Source organism: Notolabrus celidotus, chromosome 22 (assembly GCF_009762535.1).
Source record: "Notolabrus celidotus isolate fNotCel1 chromosome 22, fNotCel1.pri, whole genome shotgun sequence".
In the NCBI taxonomy this organism is placed as follows: domain Eukaryota; kingdom Metazoa; phylum Chordata; class Actinopteri; order Labriformes; family Labridae; genus Notolabrus; species Notolabrus celidotus.
In genome coordinates, this window is record NC_048293.1 from 12815598 (window position 1) to 12837723 (window position 22126).

Genomic DNA, 22126 nt, shown 5'->3' on the forward strand with positions numbered 1-22126 from the left:
TGGTACGCTTTGGAGTTTTAACTATTCGTGCACATTCCCATAAATATAGAGAGAGGGGTGAGGGGCAAACTGTTAGATCAGCTGCAGCTAGCAAGCCACCAAAACATAATCCTTCTCATGCAAATCAGGACAAAGCTTATCCTAATCTTTAAAGCAAAACATATACATTTTGTACAGATTATAGTAAATCAACTTCATCTATAATCAGGCTTTTTGTGGACAGTGTTATATTTTACACTCTGCACACTCTGATATTTATATTTACTCAATTGAAATGAGTGAGGTTATCCTGATGTGGTGTCCAAACTGGTGTGTAGCAGCTGGGGTGCCAGTCCACACATGCCACACAGACTACGGCACTAATCAGGCAATCTGAATCTAGATGCTTACTATCGGCCTGACACGTAAGCTAAACAAGCTCTCAGACTCACGATGCATCCGCACTGAAATCCAAAGCATCAACAGCACTTCACTGCTGTTGCCTGGGACACACACAATAAGACATCAACACAGTGACCAGAGAAGCAGAGTGGCATGTTGCTAATTCCTTTCCCATTACCCAATCCTCTCCTTATAGCTTAAGAAAACATGAGTGAGTGTCACTACTACAGTGGACTAAGCACAGCACTGAGTAGCGTTCAAGTGACTACTTGATGAGCAAACACAAGAAAAGAACAGGGAACAGTGCCCAGTTAAGACAAAGATACACCCGAATTAAATACTCTAATGTGTCTTAAGATACATTATAAGTTTCGAGAGATATTTATATGAAACTTTTAAAGTTTTTATAGAGATTAAGAGCCTCAAAACTCAGGATGGTGAACCAGAATAACTGTAAAAATATAAGTTTTAGTTAAGTTTAATTAAGTACATATTTCAGAATCTGTTTCTGTTTGTATACTTTCTCATTGAAATTTGAAACAATAATATCTTCAGCAAAATTAAATGACTTTACACTTTACGTCATATTAGCTGGTGGTTTTGTGCGAGTCATTTTTTGGCTATTGAACTACCAAGTCCAGCCGGACAACTTACTTTGGAAACTCTGGTAAGCACTAGGGATGTCAACAATTAATCAATTATCGATTCATTGATTGTTAAGAACTTACTCAAACACATTTTTTTGTTTTGATTTTCTATCACGTGGAACAAACATCATGTGGTGTCATATTTCGTTTAGCTATCAGGGAGGTGTTTTAAGTATAAAGCATGTTTCGATGTGAATCAGCTGACTGAAGGTGTTGCACACAGCAGAGACGCTCAGCTGGGGGCTGCGGCTGAGTGACAAGTCTCATCAAGCACTTTTTTTGCTCCGCTGCCGGACTGATTAGGACCCGGTTGTGCTCCCCGGCTGACACCTGACCACGTTCACATGCTTATTTTTCTCAATAAGAACGAGTAGACAGAAAAAATGGACATTGTGAGTCTGAAACATGCTTCTGTTCAGTTCTCTTGTTGCAGTTAATCCCCATGTTGTAGTCTGAGCCTTCACTTTATATGACTGTACGTCCGCGGAGATTATGAGCCTGCTCCTCAAAAACACCTCAAAACCATCCTTAGCTATTCAATACTGTCAGTTATATACATGGAGTCATGGAGGAAATTTGATTACAGGGAAAAAACTTATTTGGCATTGTTTCTGACATGAAAAAGTTTGCGGTTTTTTTTAATGATTAATCGATTGTTAACATTTCCAAAGATTTCATGGAAAATACTTGAAATTTACATCCCTAGTAAGCACATTAAGTCACAACAACACAAGAAAAAAGTTTTTAAAAGTAAGCCTCGGGACGTTTCAAATCATGTAGTGCTGATATGTACCGTTATCAGGAAACCTGTGAACCACCCATTTCATGCCCTTTTAGTCAATACAAACTAGCCCCAGGCCCTGGCAGAGTAGTTTAGGCTTCCCTGAGTCACACACTGTACAAGTAAAGCGCCTGCCCTGCAGACAGCTGGAGGATTGGACACACTCCACATCCTGTACAGCTGCAGGGAAAAACAAGCATGAGAACACAGAACAGACATACACACCTCTCTCAGCCTTCTCAGTGAGAGACATTTTAAAAAGAAACTTGAAACATAAAGACCAAGTTGATATCAAACATCATATTCAAAAGAAACAACATAGAAAACTTTAAACAAATTCAAAGTGAATCAATTTGAATGAAGTCAACAGAGGCGTGCAGGCTCAGGCTGGGTGTGCACTCTCTTCTTGTATCTGTACATGTAGTGAGACTGGACAGGATACTTTGGTTATCTCACGGGCACTAACACAGGACACTGCAGGCAGTAGCTGTTTGCCTCCCCAGTAAACAACAAAAGACTGTGTAGTCACATGTTCATAGGATCACTGTGGTAAGTTTATAGCTGCAGGACATACAACCACAGAAAAAATCATAGAACAAAACCTGAAGTTCTGCCGTTCAATGACTTGTTTTTAATGCTCTCTGCAGGATGGGAACGGAGTGCTGGAAAAGTCCTATTTAAAGCACCAGTTGTAGTTTTCCCCTCTGTGCTCACAGAGGCAATTGTGGAGCAGAAAGCACGGGAATTGCTAAATCAACAACAGCTGGAATGGGTTTTGTCAGCGTGAATGAGCTTCATTCACAAAGTGCTGCTCTTGAACTAACAATTCTCTGACTGTTTCACTGTATTCTCCACAGTACAACAGGGTTTACTCTGCACAGTTCAAGGCCGCAACTGTAAATAAAAGAAGCGACAAAGCCCGCCCTGAACACATGACCAGGGAAGCTATCTCTGCAACCAAAAGCTTTGACACCTTTGCAAGTCTTTTACATCACGTGTAAAACCGTCATCACCGTATTTGGCGGCACCCCACCTCAGGCATGGCTGACAGAGATAAGACTGTGTCTTTAACTCTTCAGCCCTTGGCTTGTCTGGTAAGCTCTTACTCATGTTTACTCATTCTGCCAACTCCGGGATGTGCAGATCTATTTCTTTACTTACACCCGCCTCAAACTACCAGCTCAGCCTAATCCCACACCAGGGAAGCTCTTACTAAAAGAAGCAATGACCGCCTTATCAAGTGATCTGTAGCCAAAGTCACACAGCACAGGGAGGTAGATAGACTTCCTCTTCATTGTGTGTGTGTGTGTGTGTGTGTGTGGACGTGGTATCCAAATCCTCTTTTGGTTCAAACAGTTCCTCTCAGGTAACAAGAACAACTTACCTGTTATCAAACCAGCAGCCTTACTCCTAATATGATCTGTTGTGATGAACAAAGACAGTTACCTGTAAGAGACTGAGCTTTCCGCTCAGCTCGGTCCTGCTGTTTTGCGTTGGATGCGGAGCCTTTGCTCTTCTCTGGGCTTTGCTGTTTTTCCTTGGCCTTGGCCTCCAGGGCTTTTATACCAAGCTGTAACTGGCTGGTGTACTTCTCATGCTGTAGGGAAAAGGACAAGGGGGAAGCAGGATGTGATAATCAACAATCAGTACAGCTGTAACTGTCATCAGACATTCACTTGGCAGTACAAAGAACAACATCCTATAGGGCCTTCTGCGCAGTGTTATCTCCTACAAATAGACTGTATAAAATATGGATGTAGGATCCATGACGTCACCCATCTGTTTCTGAAGCACTGTTTTGAGGCCAATCGTTCGCGGGAGCCATACTGCTGCTGTCGAGCGATTGTGAGGTAAAGAGGCGGGCTTTGAGCCTCCTAGCCAACAGCTACAGTGTTCCCGCCTGTCAATCAAGTCAGCTGTGCCTCTAATTGGAAGACTCAATCTCAAAATCTTCGAAATTGCCGTGTTAGAAAAAAATTCAACCCCCCCTACAGTGTGTGCCGATCGAGAAATGAGCTATCCAGACTACACTCGTTTTTTGTACCAGGCTGTAAACATGTTTATTTCTGCTGCCAAGAGTGGCTTTTTTGAATTGGTGTGTATGTGGTTTCCGGTAGTCACGGATCCTACGTCCATATTTTATACAGTCTATGAGATGGACCCTCTGTCTGAGAGATTATGCAACATTGTTTTGATGTTTGCTCTACCAGTAGCCAACAGATACCTGTGGTTACTAAGAAGAGCCAAGAGGCTGCACATGGAAAAAACGAATGCACATTTCAAAGAGGATGCAGAAAAGCATTCAATTATTCATAATTAATACAAAGGAGGTAAATAAGATCTGCTTCCACACTCTGAAATAAGTTATCCAGTTAGTTATAAAGCTGATCAAGACAAGAGAAGTAAGTAACAACTGTTGGCAGAGGAACCAGACTAGATAAGTCCACAAAGGAACCCGACTGGCTGAGATCACACACTGCTGACAGCACATTTCATGCCCCCAATTTAAAATCTTACATACTGTTTTTAGGATTCATTGAGAACATTTCTCCACTGGAAGCCTTTGAAACAATGCTGGTAATACTTACTTTAAGAGCTTCCTCCGGTACCTTGTGTTGACTTCTCTCCAGGATATAAACATGAGCATGTGCAGGAGAAGTTAAAGTAAACAGATGTGGATATAATTCTGTAAAACATGTTTTTATATTCACTGCTTCAGTAGCATGTTTTTGGTGAAGGGACTAAAAGGAACTCTCTTTCTGATTTCTATTCTACGTGTAGTTTTCACCTCGTCTCCTCAGCGGATCTTAAGTGTCTTTTTTCTGCTCACGTGTAGATAAACAGAGCAGACCTGCTGTAACTCAAACAAGCTCCTCTCTTTTGGTCCCACTCCTTGAAACAGGAATTTTTCACTGACCACAAACTGGTCAAAAACATTCCTCCACTATTAACTACTTTCACCCCCACCCTGCTATCTTAACTAAGTTTCCCCATTCAGGAGTTTCTTTTCTCTGGAGGTCAAAGGGTGCAAGAGATTTCTAAGTCCACAGTCCACCATAATCTAAAACCCCTGACTGAAAAACCAGAGGGGATTAACATGCCGATGGAGCTGAAGGCCTCAGTGGGAAAAATCAAATGGAACACATTTTTTTTAATAGTGGTTTCTGCTTGTGACCTCTTTCAACTGCTCTGACTGAAGGATAGATACTCTGCACTACATGAATCACACAATCAATCAAAGCCAAACTGACTGACACTCATAAGAATTATAAAATAAGGATATCATAGCCAAAGCGGATGACGTCAGAGAGCTTGAGGGTGATGTACGTCTGGTCAGGGATTCTCAAGTCGTTCACGAATGTCTGCAAAGTAAAGAAAAAGACATTCAGCTTGTGTACTTTCACAGGTAATTAATGAAGTAAATGTGTTGACTCACAGGTGAAAGGCCGTTTAATTCCTTGTGGCATGTGCCCAGATACTGTAAGGTGCTTTGCCAATTACCCTTTTCCCATTGAAAGTAAATCCAGCAGCACATTGAAAGTCTGATGAGATTATGTTGTTACACAACGATCATCTTGGCTTTGGTAGAACCCATGAGGACAAATAGAAGTCCATACATGCCATTTCTGTGTGTGCTAGTAGATCAATTATCTAACATTTTACCTGAACTCACCTCTTATGGGACACAGTTTGTAATCAGAACAGTAAATGTAATGATAGATAATGTTGGAAGTATGCAGGGGAAAGAAAACTGGATCAAACCTCATTCTAAACAGACCAAATGAAGATAACTTGGTGGATTTCTGTTGCAGGACCTCACACTGTTCTGCTCTGATTAGTTTGGCTGCAGTTACTGAAGCCAAATGAAACACTCTCTGAGAACAATGAGGGGTTTCTCCCACTGCTCAACTCTGGATTTTACTGGGATAACGGTGAAATGAAGTGGCAACAGAGCCGTGAGGGGAAGGGGGAGGGAGGCTACATGGTGAAAAGGGGGTCCCGACCAGCAGGACAAGCCAGTCTCCTGATAACCACTGTTCTACCAACCGCCCCTGTCTGTGGCACACAGAGAGAAGTATGTGGTGCTCTGGGAACTGATGTGGATTTGAATCTCTGTGGAGCCAGGAGTCTGGCTCCTTTGTTACCCTGGTCTGAGGCTGTTAGTCGGACACTGGAGACGGACTTGCTCACCCCGTTCAAGCTGCCCAGGTCCTTCACCATGTGCTCGTCTCTGTGAGAGTCGTAGTTGATCACAGCGTGCTGTTTGTCCACACTGCGAGACTGAAACACATAAGCAGACATCATAAGAGCTTTAACAATGAGTTGTTCATCATCACGAGCACTTATTTGAAAACTGATTGATATATTTCAAAGAATACACAAAGTGATCTGTTACTCAGATGTGGATATTTAACACTTTCTTCCACATTTTTCCATTTTATGTCATAGTAAACTTAATTTTGGGGGCTTTTTTATCCATTAGTCAGACCCATAGACTGTGTAAAATATGGATTTAGTGTCCATGACATCACCCATCTGTTTCTGAAGCGCTGTTTTTGAGGCTAATCGTCGGCTGCAGCCATATTGCTGCTGTCGAGCAATTGTGACGTAAAGAGGCGGACTTTGAGCCTCCTCCCCAACAGCTACAGTGTTCCTGCCTGTTAATCAAGTCAGCTGTGCCTCTCATTGGAAGACTCGTAATCTCAATATCTCCGAAATTGCTGTGTTAGAAAAAAATCGAGAAATGAGCTATCCAGACTGCACTTGTCTTTGGTACCAGGCTGTAAACATGTTTATTTCTGCTGTAAAGATCGTCTTTTTTGAATTGGTGTGTATGTGGTTTCCGGTACTTCCGGAGCCAGCCTCAAGCGGATCCTCGATGAACTGCAGTTTTTAACACTTCAGCATTGGACTCATATTTTTGGACCAGAGGTTGCCGCTTGCACCTGATGCATCTCATTTAAATACTCTGCCCTTAATTGACTTATTGATTAAGCACAAAAAATATTTGTAATTTGTGTTCCTCAGGTCATTCATACACTGTAATCCTCATTCAGGATACGTGAGTGGACATTAGACCAGCATGATATGAAAATTCAGACACTTGCAATGAATTTCTCACTTTTCGTTCAGCCCTCCTGCATATAAATTGCAAAAAGCCCAAACATTACACCAATAGATGCTCCTCATCTGTCAAATCTAACCTGCATAGCTCAGGTCCTTGTCCACATTCCCTGTGGGAAAAATGTGCCTACTTCTGAGCATGCTTTTATCAATTAGGTGCAAACTGTACACGTGATCCAGACTGACTCACTCTCTCTGCTCCGCTCATTAGTCACTCTGGGCCCCCTCATCACAACAATCATCAGAGATTGAAGCCGACTCTGACTCAGGTCATTGAACGGCCCCTTTACAGGCTTGTCATAAATGCTTCTTCGCCACCTACTAACTGATAAACAGCAAAAAATCCACCCGGAAGACTTCTAGGGAACTTTTTGTAAACACACTACTGCACATGCATGTAGGTTTACCAGTGAGTTCCCCTGATTAGGTTATCCGTGTAGCCAAAAAGTCCTACTTTGGTGATCTTTAGCTTCAGTTGTCACTTTATCACACATGAAATGTTAGTTCCTTTGGACACTTGAGGGAACATAATCTGCAATTCTAAGCTACACAAAAAGCATGCATGATCATTGTGTTAGGCTTCTGGTCCAACTAACAGTCATCATTTATATATAGACAATGGTCAGTTGTCATAGAAAGTCCAAACATTCAAGCCTTCAGCTATGCTATTTGATATATCCACTCTTCCACTCAATCCTTGCTTTTCACGCCAAACAGGATTCTCATGTTACACATATTTAACCACCGCTTTAAAAGGAAAAAAATGCATGGAGCTACAAACAGAAAAACACAAGATTAAAAGGTTCCAGTCAACTTGGAGCCGAGGAAAGTTGCGTGTGCCAAGTCAGGGAGCAGTCCTGAGCACTTAGGCAGAGCGAACACTGCATCACTTCAGACAGAGAGAAGCTGAGGTTTTTCCTGGATCTGGCGACGCCTAAATGTGGACATGAGCAACTTTTTCAACCCAACCAGCCTCTGTGGTTGGCTTTTCTGAGCAGAGAGCACTGACTACATAAAGTATAAACAACAACTTCTAACATGCATTCCTATTTCACTGGTCTAAATACAGAGTGAGCAGAAAATAGGCTGGAGAGGCTTATTCAAGGACTGCAGAAAAGTTGTGTTTATGGCAGAAAGTGCATGAGAATACATCACAGTGGAATGTTTCAGCTGTGTTTTAACTCACTGTTTGAAAGGCTGTCAGGGGCAACTTTGTGTGGAGGCACTGTCACTGGGTTACACACCCAGACATGCACACATGAAGCATGCAGGGAGCCTCCCACTGCTGTTTCACACATTTAAGGGACTAGCTGTCCTGCCACACATCGGTAAGGGGGTAAAGAGCCTCCTGAGTGTTTTTTGACACATCACAATGAGCTCATATGACACGAGACCCGGCGTAAACACACACTACCCTTCAGCTGTGCTGTTAGACAAACAAAGTCACACACCTGCAGCATTAGCTCGCAGTCATCCCGGCCCACAAAGATCATCTCCCGTGGCAACCGGTGGCGTGTGCCAGAGCTGCTGACCAGGAACCATGATGTCACACTCATGTTGGGGCCACGAGTCAGGATCCTCTTTGCATCCTGGGAAATGACAACAACATAATTATCAGACAAATTCTAACAGGAAGACTTTTAAGTCAGGTGATTAAAGTGGCATTTAGGAGCATGATGTAAATCCATCACCTTTGTCCTTACACAATACAAGATGTCCTAAATAAAGCTGTCATTGTGAAAGCGTGCTTTAGTCTGGAGATTACTCAGGGGAAGTCATCATTTCACCTTCAGTAAGATCCCTTTATACAACTCATTCCAGTCTTGCTGTGCATCGAGATAATGTGTTTAAATAAGCACTGTGAATATGTTTTTAATGTTGGCAGGTCAGACGGGTTAGAGACGGACAGGTTCCCTGAGTCAATAGAAGATAGAATAGAATATGTTATTGTCTTCATGCAGGTATATACAACATTTAATGCTGCACTGCTGAAGTGAGGCTACTATAGAATTAAATACAATCTCAAAGTGAGATAATTAAGGTTAGAAATCTCATGCACATATCTACAGACACAAGATCAAATCATGCAGACAGTGCGTACATAGGCATAGGCAAAGTGTGGCAGTTGAAAGTGCTAATAAAGCACTATTATATATAAGAATATTCAATCAGACTTTATTTATAAATCACGTCTTAAAACTCACTTTTACTCCCTGGCTTTTAATACAGCATGAGAGTTTATGTTGGTCTCTGTTTGTCTTTTAATTTACTGTATTTTAAATTTTACTATTATTTATTTCTACTCTTTGTATTTGTTGTGCAGCACTTTGGGAACCTTGTTGTTTTTAAAATGTGCTATAGAAATAAAATGGATTGGATTGGATTGGATAAAGCGCTTTTCATACACTGACATTGTAACACAAAGTGCTGTACATAAAAACAACTTGAAATAGAATAAATTAAGAAAAAGAATAGAATAAAAGTGACTAAGATTAGAACTAGATAATAAATAAATAAATAAAAAAGAAGTTGCTGAACGAACTGAGGAAACGCTCTCATGATATCTTAATGAGTAAACAATGGAGGTCAAATAAGATGTTAAAACTCAACACAAGAAATTAAAATCCCCAAAATAAAACTTTTAAGATAATAAAACACTAAAATATTAAACCATTTAAAAAAATAAGATTCTTTACTTTAAGAAAATAAAATAAACAAGTACATAAATACATAAAATAGAATAAAAGTGACTAAAATTTGATCTAGATAATAAATAAATAAATAAATAAAAATGTTATAAGAATGAAACTCAGTTAAAAGTGAGACTAAAAGGTAGGTCTTGAGTTTGCTTTTAGAAAAGGAACATCTCTCAGCTTCAGCTTTCTTCAAATAAGAACATTGCACTTACATATTATACAAATTCAGCGTATTGTGCAAAAGTTGTCAATGGTGCCTTCCTTGTAGTGTCCTTTACTGTGGTCTCCAGTGTGATTCCATATGTCAACATAACATACTCCTGTTGACTTTACATTAAATAAGAACTACATTCTGAGTGACTGTTTGATGAAGCATGCTGGGAAACCTGTTGCAAAGAGGCGCCTGTGAGTAACGCTAGCTACCAACCTAAACTTCCACAGCCGACGGTTTGACTTCCTGTAACCTACCTAAACACTTGTACCAATGAGTTATTCCATACAAACAGTGTTAATAATATCATAAATTAAAACCTGCGTGTTGTCTCGTAATGGCAGCCCTTTGAAATGACACCGTGACCTGTTTGAGTCTCTGACACAGAGGTTGTTTAAGCTAACTCTGAATATAGACCGAAACAAGCTTTTCCAACGGTTTGTTCCCAACAAAGACTCACCTTTAACGCCTTCTCCGTCTTACTCTTGAGTGAAGCCAGTGTTTAACGACCTACGGCAGAAGAAACTCGACGACCGACATGTATAACAAGAGCACCAGCAGGTAACACTGGACAGGTAAATGTCGTTCACACCCTCTTTTTCCTCTGGGAATGACAAGCGGGTGAAACTCTCCTCCAACGCCTCCTCTGCCGACACGGTGACGTAGCCAGACAAGTCCCATCAAACGCTTTACGAGTCTGAGCTGAGAGGTGATGAGAGGTAAGAGCTCTCACTCCGTTTGTTTCCCAGGTGCTTAAAAAACCCCGGGGTGGAGGTAAAAACACTAACAAAGCTCAATAACTCACCATCTTAGTCAAAAAGTCTATACGCCTATCTAGCATAGTCAATGTTTACGGAAGAGGATTGAGGCCACTGAAAAAAAAAAAAAAATGAAGGTCAAAATTTTTTTTTTTAATTATTATTCTGAGATTAAAGTCAGAATTCTGACTTTTTTCTCAGAAATCAGAATTCTGAGAATAAAGTCAGAATTATTTTTTCTCAGAATTCTGACTTTAATCTCAGAATTCTGACTTTAATCTCAGAATTCTGACTTTAATCACTTTAATTCTACTATTTAAAAATGCATAATGTAGTAGTAGTATAATTTATTCAGTCATTATATAACAGTCATCTTCACAGTGCAGACACTTTAAACAAAGCAACAGTAATGTATTAACCCTCCCTTTTAGTCTATTTTAGGTAATATATGCCTTCCAAACCAGCGAATTGCAGCATAAAAATCTGGGCAGCATGTGACAGAAGAGGAGTCGTGTTAATTTATCAACATCACTTCATAAAAATAAAAAGATTCCAAATTTAAAATAAAATAAACAAAAATCTGAGTCATGTAAAACTACTGTATTTATATTTAGGGCTTTCCAATGTACATTAAAAAAGTTTTACATTAATTTTAATGAAAAACGAGTGAGTTATCCTCATTGAACCATGATCTGTGAGAATTAAAGAACACCAATGGAACAAATCTTGATTTAAATGGTTAGTAATGGAGTTAAAATTAGATTAAAAAAAATATGTATTGGGATTTTTTGGGGTTCTGACACTTTTGGGTAATTGAATATGCACGGGGTCAAATTGACCCAGGAACATTATTGCTGTTCCAAAGAAACAAACATAACAGGAGGGTTAAGTGATGACTGAAAATCCAGAAGCAAAATGCTTATTTAAGCCTAGCCTACATTTTCTATCTAATTAATCTAACAGCTTCAAAAGTGTAAAGAAAACAACAAAAACAAAACAAAAACAAGTAAATCATGAACACTAAAAGACTTCAAAAACTGATTTGCATTACAATATTTTTAAAGCTAAAAGTGAATCACAAGCTTTTAAATGTTTACTGGCATAATTCTTCAATTTAATCCTAAATCAAATTAGATAAAAAAAAATTTTTAACCCCTATTATCTTCAAATTTCCTTCTTCACTCATTTAGCGGCGCCCCCTATGGACGGCCGGCGCCCCTAGCATTTGCCCATAATGCCATGGGCCCTGGGTTCACATTTTGTATTTATGTTTAAAATAGTGCTGATTATCTATATATCATTATCAGACAGCCATGTGAATATTGGTCACATGCTCAAAAACTCAGGCTATGCAGTATTTGGACTTTACAGACTGTGACATGTTTTAAAATGTATAATATTAATTTAAAGCTGCTGCGAGGAACTTTTGGTTTGTGTCGATTCTAACGACCCCTGTGGACAAAGTGATACCTCTTATCTCTTGTGCTGTAAATGCAAAATTAGGGTCTTCAGATAATAACCTCATCCTGCTGCCTTTAAACATTTAGATTTATCACAGTGTGATTATTTGCCATGAAAACAGCCAACACAGGCTGGTTCTAAAGCAAGATGCCAATCATCTGTTCTGACACCTACCCCCTCAGAGTGGTTTCAGGCATTAAAAATGACAACATAGAAGCTATCAGAGTTGTTGTATATGGTCTTGTTTGCTTTTGAGGGTCATAAAGAGGCATCAGTATCAGTTTCAGTCTGTTTCTCAGCCAGTTAAAAACTCTTCATAGTGCCTTTAAAGAAAAATAATAATGTACCAAAAAAGGGCAGAACATGTAGAGCGGGTTGTTCCCTAATCACAGGGTTGTCTTCTGTTTGCTATCCAGTTCCCCCTGATGTGTTGAAGTGTCATTGAGCGGTCAGTGTTGAGCGCATGCGCCTTGAATGTAGACCCAGTTTTAGGAGTCAGGGTTTATTTCTTTTTAGCCGCCTAGTGACTCATCGCTTGTATAGGTAATCTTTGCCACTATCCACGGCCCGACAGGACTTTGTTTATCCTGTTTCACGTTGGCACGCTCAAACAATAAAGAAGATAGGATGTCAGTTTAAATTGAAATATATGATATCTACATTGCACTGGGGAAAATCTCTAAATTTAACAGCTTACAAAAATAGATATTATTTATGTTTATTTTTATAAAGTACTCAGAGTGCCTCAGAAACCAGTAATTACATCAAGTGTAGGATAATAACATAAATACAGTGTAAACTCACTGCAGAAAGTATGTCTGAAGGCCTACTGTAAACAAACTAAACGTCTGGTGTTTGAATCTTTGGATATGGGATACTAATCCATCTGAAATTAATTTTATATAAACATGTTTGGTCACAAAACCGCTAGATGGCGCCCCAGTTTCAATTTACTGCATTTAACTTCAGCTCTCCAGTTATCATAACTGGATAACTGGAAGGATGCTTGGAAGAATGCAAAAACACTGAGTGTATGTAATAGAGTGAAGGCAGTTCAATTAATGGTACTGCACAGAGCTCATATATCTCCTTCCCATCGCCATATATTTAACCCAAACTCATCCCCACAATGTCAAAAATGTAAGACAGAAACCGGTAGTCTCACACACTGCCTATGGTCATGTAGAAAAATCCAGTGGTTCTGGCAGATCATAGAACAAGAAATTAACAAGATCCTACATATTGATACCGAAGGTGGCCCATTGTCATTACTTCTAGGTATTCCTAATGTTACTGTTTCTGATAAATATAAGAGGAAACTTTATAAGATGTTAACTTTCTGTGCCAGAAAGTGTATTCTTTTAAACTGAATTACAGATAGGGTCCCTTCCAAGGTACAGTGGCAGAGAGTTATACTTGAATATGTCCCACTGGACTACCTAACATGTAAACTACATTCCAGAGACGATGTTTTCCATAGAACATGGGAACCCTTCCTGCTAAATGTTTGCACTATTCTTACAAGAGGCTTTGTGCTATAGACACAAGTTTTTAATATCATCACTATTATTATTATTTTTTTAAATTCTATTTATTCCCTTATTTTCTTTTCCTCTATATCTTTGCACTAATAAATATATTTATAAAAAAAACCAAAACTTCAGCTCTCCAAACTTTTCTTTGTGATCCAAGATTTATTAGAGAAGTTCACACAACAGCATTATGACTGTATGTGAGCAGCTGGATGAGAAAGAAATCCTGATGTATTTTTTTCAAGTAGAGTTAGCCACCAGGCACTGTTGAAATATTCTAAAATGTACTGTGTATCACTTTAATACTGCTGGTGGAGAGGCTCACTTTATAGGCCTAATTTATGGATGTCATTGTTAGGTGTGTGTATCATGCATTAGTATTTAAGACCTACAATAAAGGAGAACAAGGCTTTAAAAATTGCAATGTGCAACGTAAGGAAAAGATGAGATTTTCCAGTTGAATTCGAGAGGAAGAAAGGAAATAAGAAGCTCATTAAAAGTAGCTCATAAAAAGACAAATCACACGTATGATAGTAAGTAAAAATGCTGGATAATGATGGCGAGCAACTCTATAATGTAACTATACGATGAATTGACACTAAGATCTATAAGAAGATTAATGGTAACAAACGCAAGGCCTTATAGGGAGTAAGCAACTACTTAAAAGCTAAGGTAAAGACATGAGTATTAAGTTAGGATGTACGAACTTGACTGAGTCAGACCTTGTGATATTAGCAGGGGGTTAATACATGGGAAAGGAGCAGATTAAAAAAACGAACTGCAGCAATTTATGTTTCTTTCAATCTTTATGAGATTTCAGGATGTCAAACAGGTCGGCTATGTGGAGATTTGCTTATGTAGAAACTCCTTAAAGTCTGATCAAACACCACTAAGAAGCCAATGAAAGGGAGCGGAAATGGATCTATGGTCACATGTTCTAGGTGAAGAAAGAATTTGAGCTAAAGCATTCTGAAATATTTGTATTTTTTCCTCGCCTCAGTTTACCCTCCACTTCACCTCTGCTTTCAGTCTTGTGAGGGGGCTTGTAGCTAACAGGTTGGACCTGTTTCTTTCAGTGCTGACCTCTGTCACACTTACACTCCCCTCCTTCATATGAGTAAAAAAAACTGCTCTTACATTCTACAAGCCCCCACAGTGAGCAAAAGAAGACCATTTGAAATGCTGCTCTGCGTTGCACCACACTGGATGAGTTCGTGATCCTAATGGTGGTTCATGTTTTATCTTGTCCTGCGTGCTCCTCTTGCTTTCACTTTTTTTTTAAAGCTTCAGTTTGTTGTGTTTGTTGGTTAATCGTGTTTGGTTATGGTTGCATGCTTTTTCTGCAGCTGTAGCAGGGTGGTGGTCCAGACAGTGAGAGGAGGAGAAAGCAAGCTTAGCACTGTGTGAGGCAGGGGAAGAACAAGACGGTGAGAATGCTGCAGGTCTATCTGCACTCTCAGCACTGAGACATTTAAGGACAAAATATACTGAGAAAAACATTTCATGAGGCTTTTATCAGATAAAAATGGGTAAATATGGGATATATTCTTTTATCTGTATTCATTTATCACTGTCCTATTTTTGTCAATCCTGTCACAAATTAATACATTAGTGTCTGTCAATGCAAGCCTCCACTGACTCAACATTTTTGTCTCTACTTTTTAGATAGCCTCTAAAGTACAATAAAGATGGGAGCTCCTGCAGGACTTCCTTGGCTTGCAGGCTGCATGAGTGACACACTCCTCACACAACCAAACACTACATCACCCAGGGGAGCATGGTGACAGAGCTGCAGCCTCCAGCTCTGCTCTGCGTTCTGTTTGGGGCCGTGCAGCTGGAGTCAGGTTAGAGAGGGATGGTTTGTCAGGTGAGCACCACACTGGGCCAAGCCTAGCTCTCGCAGTGTGCCGCTGCAGCTGGCCAAAAAAGACAGACTGTGAGCCCTGGCTGTCAACATCTGCTCCAGAGACTCAACCATCTGCCCAGGGGCCCCGGGGGGGAGCAGCTCTCCTGTCTCAGACCAGCTGCAGAGCCCCAGACGTGGACTTGAGCGGTCCTGCAGAGGCAGAGAACATGGCCAAGACACAGTCAGAGCCGCTGAGCGCAGGGACATTTGTCTCAAACACTTGGACAAGTTTAATCTGCACGGTGCAATCACAGGGAGGTTTAGATAAACAAATATCTGGATAGTCGTATCAGATACGAAGTGAAGTGACAGATTTCAGGAAAATGTAGCTATGTGAGGGAAAAATCTTGGAGTAATTAAATTTGAAAGCAAAAGTCAAGTCCAGCATCTTTTTGTTAAGACCTTTTATTTCATCAATTTGAGAGAAACAAGTAAAAACAGTGTACAAAGTTTATATTATTTGTTTACTAAAGCTGGTGTCCTCAGTCTCAGGAATATGGGAGGGCAGGTACAAAACAAGTTGAGATAAAAAATAAAAAGTATAAAATGAATTTCCCTATTTTCAGAAGATGACAGCAAAGGGTGAGCGTGCATAGGAAATAAGTAACAATCAGATTCAAAAACTGAACAAGAGGCTTGCAAACGATTGAAGTGAAAACAATATCATAAAAACCATTACATTCAATAACGTATGATGCACTTTTGACAAATGATTATCCGTCATCTTAAAAAAATACTGAAGCACTCCTGGAAACTTCTCAGTACACTTTGAAATAAGAGCTTCAGTTCCCAAGAGGTTCGCTTCAGCTGTCTGTAAAAAAGGGGGGCAATTGTTCCAATAAGCAATTCTTGTTTATTTGTTTCCACAACATTTGAATTTACATTATAAGAAGACACTAATTTTGTCTTTAACAACCATAAAATACAAATAAGAGTCCAAATACAATCATTTTGGGGCAGCAAAGTGCATATCATTGGCACAGTTAAACTTGTTTTAGTCAATGCTGGTCTCATAAATAACTCAAAAGCTCACGAAGGGACATGTGATCCCTGGAGTAACAAATCAAAGATGACTCTTTATCTTCTTCCCCTGAAGCCCAGTTTGCTTGCAAAGTATTCCTAAAGAAGTGAATTATGTTAAAGTGACCTCACTGAGGCTGCTGTGAATGCACTGGGTGGAAAAAAAAAAACACCCAATACTGAACTGTACATGGAGGAAAAACCCGAGAGGAGAGAAGAGAGAAACCAGGAGGAGTCTGCAGCATCCAGAGAGGAAGGCATCAGGAGATATAAGCACTTACTTCAGGGGAGAAGGGGGGCTGGAGGAGTTTTCTATTCTGAACTGGGGAGGGTCTCTCTGTGACTCTGATGTGCAAACAGTAAAGAGGAAATCCATAGCAGGAGAGCTTTTACCTTAATGATTAATCACTATGCGTTCTCTCCTCACGTCACACTGTATTGCACAATTGATTCATCAGACTCATCACGGTGTAAAATGGAAATACGACAGACCGCTTGGTGTCAGTTTTGCATCAGGGAAGTAGAAAAGTGATAAAAAAAAAATCCTCTCCAGAAGATTTCAGTCTTGAGGAGAATCAGCCACAGAAGTATGCAGAAAGATCGACTTTATTTGATACGGTACATTCACTTTGAAGCCAAAAATGTCTTGAATGGTGTCTGAATTGTTCAGGAGTCTTAAGGAGGAAAACATGGATTCATTACCCACTCGACAAACAACACAACTCACTGCTCATTCGATGGTTTTGGTCCACAGTCTGCCTGTTTCTGTTTGAAATGATTGATATTCAGGTGTATGCTTTTGATACAATAAATGGCCCTTTTCAAAATTCACATCAGTGGCCTAATTTGTGCATAACAAAACTACATTTCCCTGCTCATTATGGTGTATGGATGCCTGCTCAATATACAACATAACAACCAGGAAATGCAGAGTAGTGTTAACTCAGTGTGGCCGGTCTTCAAAGGCCTCACAGACCGACCACGGTTATCTTTGTTTTGTCTTGAATTTCCTCCTTCCTGGAAAAAAAAGAAACACAACTTGCAGACTGGAAATGTTACATCCACCAACAGCATCCGCAGACAATGCAGGGAGGACGGGGGGCTGCGGACCCCCAGTCTTTTGAGAGTGCAGTCGGGTGGGGTAGGGGGGGGAGATGTCGGGACCAGAGGAATGTATCAGAGACGTTTAGGCCGTCCCAGAGGCGGAGTAGGAGAACTGGGGGAAGTGGGGTCTCCGCTCGCTGTCGAAGGACTCCATACTGTCATCTGAGGAAGGAGAAGGAGGGAGAAGTGGGGCTTAGTGTGAGATTTTCAGAGCTTATACAAAGGTTTGTTTGGACTTGGGAATGATTCTAATGGCATGATGGTGACGGTCATCCTGGAATAATAATAGTTCACATAAAATAAAATATACAATTTCTCTACTGAGGTTAGATTGGGATTAAAGGACTCTGAATTGACTTTTCCAGAGAGTTCACAACATCCTGGTGTATACTGACACAGAATGGGAGATTGGATATTGCAGAGGATTTAACTATCACTCCCTATAAGCAGAAGTATACTAATCCAGTTATTCCTGCAGACTGGAGATACAATGTTGTATCGTAATACCAATATAATGTTGTATGTGGGGATGCCATAAGAAACCTTTCACCTTGCTCCATGCTCCAGGCAGCTTCACTCCATATTAAGAGTGTTCAGGGTTTCAGCATTGCCATTCCTGTCCTGCACTTGGGTTTTAGTACATCTGCATACATTCAAACTTAGCCTAGTTTAAACGTAACTCCACATTATAGCACAGTGTCTATGCACTAATCACAATTTAGAGGTTGTAAAAGCTGACAAAGTTAGAAAGAAAGTTCAATCTTAATTATTATGCCTTGTTTTGAGTGGGTTTCCAGTCCTCTGTATAACACTGGTTGTCCTTACATCTCCATGGTGCAACCAAACAATGACACAACTTAAGTTTCAAACCAGCTACTTGGATTTGAGTTTGGAGTGTGGATTTGACACCCTAAATTATGACACAACTAACAAAGAGCTGGTGCAACAGGCTGCGGGCTGCATTGTTAAATGTTGAAGTGGTGTTATAATATACATGGTAATGCAGAAGCTCTGTCAGAAAGAGATGAAGTACCAAATTTAGCAGACCAAAATGAGGAGCTGCATTTGAAAAGTGCTGCTGATAATGGAACGAGCATGAACAGGAGATGTGGAATTTTTCAATGTTCCTGCTCTCAAAGGGACAATCATGCAGATATTATTCACTGTAAAATGATCTGGACTCAACCATAGAACATCAGTTAATGCTGCACCCATCACATCCACTTTTTTTATGTGCCTCACTTCATAACATCAAAATATTCACTTAAGTTGTAAGTTAACTTCTAAATGAATCATACGTTTTAAACTATCTGAATAAGTTTAGACACTGAATACTCTCGACATACGAACTGACTGCTATTCACATGCACTGGATGACTCTGTTTTTAATGACACTGGCTCTCCAGAAGAGGGGACACTCCTCTCAGGAGAGCTTTGGACATCTGCTGCATGTTTTTCACTCACATTTATGAGCTCTAAAAAAATGTATCCATGAGTCGCACCTTAAAAAGATACAGAAAGCATCTGACCTTCCTGACGTCAACTGCGTTTTTTTTTAAGTTTCTCTTGAGTGTGTCAGCTAATATTTTAATAAACATCAGAGCATTTAAGGTAGAAATCAGGACTTTCAAATGACATTTTAGGGATTTCCAATTGAGTAACGGATGGGGATGAATCTACTCGTATTAAGAGTGAATTTAAATCATATTTTTGTCTTCATAAAGTCTTGCAGGAGATGTTTATCATGCACGTCATTACATGGCATGTCATCCTCGCTCACACAGTCAGCAGCTCTCTCAACTGTCACACAAAGACATAACTCCATAAAAAGTTGTAGTCTGATGATCTGAAGTTGTCTAATACCAAATAAAACATATTAAGTGTACTTGTGCTTGAGTGTGTGTGTGTGCGTGTGCGTGTGTGTGTGTAAGGTTTGGTGCTACCTTGTCCGGGTGGCGTAATAGTGATGGTCTGTGCGGTGAACTCCTCGTCAAAATATCGTGTGTCTGTCTCCGAGGTAACTTGGGGCTTAAACGGCGGGACCAGCTGTTGGAGAAGAAGAGGAGACACAAACATATCAGCACATCAGCGCCGTCCATCAGTTTAATGACAGTTGTCTTCATGACGACAGGCTGCATGGTTTCTGGGAGGTGGCGCTTCACATGACGTCACTGTTCTCGCTCCTTAGGGGGAAATGACGCTGACCTGGGCTTGGGGACCCTTTCAGTGACGTTGATCGCAAATTTAAAAAAAAGGAATGGTGGAAGAAACGCAGCACTGTGAAGATTTTAGACACGGACCTTCTTCTCGTAGACATCTTGCCACTCAATTCCTGCGAAGAACTTGTGCTGCATGATTTCCTTTGCATCATCAGGCCCTCCACCTAACCTGGAAGACGAGAATAGAACGGAAAAATCAGGACGTGATCAGAAAGATATTTCATTGCCATCTTTGACCCACCCCTCTTTGAGATTCTGAGGACACAGATGAAGCTCCTCACCTCTGCATCGGGTCTTTCTTGAGGAGGCCAGAAAGCAAGGAGCGTGCCTCAGGACCAAGCGTCCGGGGAAAGCGGATCTCTTCCATGAGGATGAGCTCAAACAGTTTCTCGTGGTCCTGGTTGTAGAAAGGGAGTCTGCCGCACATCATCTCGTACATCACCACCCCGAGACCCCACCAGTCTACAGCACGGCCGTAATCGTTGTCTTCTAGCACCTAAGGGATGACGAGGGGGGGATAAAATTTATTTCATACAGCTGTTGGGATGCTCATGAGCTATTCTGTAATGTTGATCGTGAAACAACGCCACAAGCTGAAAAGTGTAACACTCTGAGGTTGTTTTGGTTTATCAGATGGTTGTGAACACAGCAGCTCTCTGGGCTCCCCATCACCCGAACCCCCAACCCAAATCAACTGCTCTCCCCCCTGGTCTGGGCCTTCTGAGGGCACCCCAGCCAACACTGACTCACATCTCACATTAAGAGCGAGGATAGAGTTTCCCCTGGAGCCCTGCATATTTAATCAGCAAAGTGCCTTCCACATACACAAACACACATCCAGATCAACAAGCAGCAGAGGTGTGGGTCGCCTAACTAAGCAAATGTGTGGCCACAAACATGAAGCGGTATCACAAACAAACCTCTTAATGAACACAAACAGGGTCACAGAGAGTTAAATATAAAGCCTTATTATATCCATAGGATGTCTTTTCACAACTGTTCTTAATGAGACTAACTCCTCCAGTGTTGTGCTTGCTGAACAGCCGACCTGTTGCATGACTAATGTGCTGCTGAGCAGAGTTGTTCAAGGGTCTCCGGGGACATGTACTGGATTCTACCTCGCCAGGCGGATGTTGAAGGTGAAATCAAGACAATGAGAACAGTCTGTTCTCTTAAAACCTCAAGCAGCGTGATGCTCCATAATTCAGATCTAAGAATAGAACCTGAGGTAAAAAGACGTGGGCAGATTAATAGAATTAGATATGAACACAACAGCGCACAAGACGGGAGAGAGGGTCCTGAAAAACAGATGGACCGATGTGTCCGTAAAAGGAACAAAACGACTGTGTGTGTGCGTGTGTGCACACGCATGCAGCCGCGCATGTGTCTGTGGGCACAGGGCCTGGCGCTGCGGTGAGCGGTGAGCATTGAGGAGGAGGGCAGGAGGGAGTAATGTGAAGCCGGTGTGGGGCTAGGATTACTGGGCCGTCTCTATTTCCAGCGCTGCTGTCGTGTGATTCACACCGTGCGACAGCTGGGCCCGCAGCTGCCCCATATATGTAGAAGAGCACCACAGCTGTGAAGCTGCCAGGAGCGCAGGAGCCAAGCTCATCCCTCATATACGTAACCAGGACTGCTTGGGCCCCAGCCCCAAAACTAATACTGTTACACTGCCCCAAAGGAGCAGAGGCAGGGGGAGGAGAGAACAGATGAAAGCACAAACACTTGCTGCTGCTCTGGAGTTCTTCTCTGCTTCTGCACTTTTTGGGCTCTAAAAAAGTTCAAGTCTAAGAGATATTTATCTTCCAAACTCATAAATCCTGATCAGTTTTAGTAGTTCCTCCATTACAGCTAACTCCACTCAGCCAATAATGGTTTTCTTCTTGTAATGACTTAATAAAAGCGACAAAGGGAATTTGTCTAACTGTTTTCTCCTGAGACAAACTCTGGTCAGGTTTTAAAGTCTCCTCTCTCCCTCCCTCCCTCCCTCCCTCTCTCTCTCTCCTGCTCTGGGTGGAATATTCCCAGACGTTACAGCATTCCTGTGCAGCACACACAACAAGGTCATTGTTTACTGCAGAACAACCTGTAACACTGCCTGGCCCGCACTCCATAGAGACGCTCGCCAGCGACCCTGTAGCCATAGCAACGCCCCCTGATGTCTCCCTGCTCTTCGCTGCAGAGGCTGGAGCTGTCATAAAGACAGGGTTTGGAGCGGAGAAGCAAAGTGTGGACAGATTTAAGGATGGACAGGTGGGGAAGTCTGAGGACTGTTTAAGAAAATGG

At 41.1% G+C, this 22126-nt stretch overlaps 2 protein-coding genes and 1 long non-coding RNA gene across 8 annotated transcripts in view; 1 reads left to right on the forward strand and 2 right to left on the reverse strand.

Annotated features, from left to right (window-relative positions):
- cep170b (centrosomal protein 170B) overlaps nucleotides 1–10520 on the reverse strand; it is a 22718-nt gene extending 12198 nt beyond the window's left edge. Inside the window, exons 1-6 of the mRNA XM_034674411.1 lie at nucleotides 10301–10520; nucleotides 8385–8522; nucleotides 6001–6090; nucleotides 5093–5171; nucleotides 4398–4456; nucleotides 3256–3406 (exon numbers count right to left, since the gene is read on the reverse strand). Of these exons, the coding sequence (XP_034530302.1) occupies nucleotides 3256–3406; nucleotides 4398–4456; nucleotides 5093–5171; nucleotides 6001–6090; nucleotides 8385–8489 (484 nt within the window). The 5' untranslated portion in view covers nucleotides 8490–8522; nucleotides 10301–10520. The remainder of the gene's footprint in view (nucleotides 1–3255; nucleotides 3407–4397; nucleotides 4457–5092; nucleotides 5172–6000; nucleotides 6091–8384; nucleotides 8523–10300) is intronic.
- Nucleotides 9998–17348, forward strand: LOC117805847. Of its 2 annotated transcripts, none has more exons than XR_004629534.1 (3): nucleotides 9998–10415; nucleotides 14938–15120; nucleotides 15257–17348. It is a non-coding gene; the product is annotated as an uncharacterized LOC117805847 (long non-coding RNA). The 2 variants fall into 2 exon arrangements; XR_004629535.1 differs by having other exon boundaries at nucleotides 14938–15018.
- akt1 (v-akt murine thymoma viral oncogene homolog 1) overlaps nucleotides 17106–22126 on the reverse strand; it is a 34185-nt gene continuing 29164 nt past the window's right edge. For all 5 annotated transcript variants that reach the window (XM_034674414.1, XM_034674417.1, XM_034674413.1 and 2 more), the window contains exons 11-14: nucleotides 20122–20336; nucleotides 19922–20009; nucleotides 19565–19667; nucleotides 17106–17783 (exon numbers count right to left, since the gene is read on the reverse strand). In XM_034674414.1, the coding sequence (XP_034530305.1) occupies nucleotides 17704–17783; nucleotides 19565–19667; nucleotides 19922–20009; nucleotides 20122–20336 (486 nt within the window). In that variant the 3' untranslated portion in view covers nucleotides 17106–17703. The remainder of the gene's footprint in view (nucleotides 17784–19564; nucleotides 19668–19921; nucleotides 20010–20121; nucleotides 20337–22126) is intronic.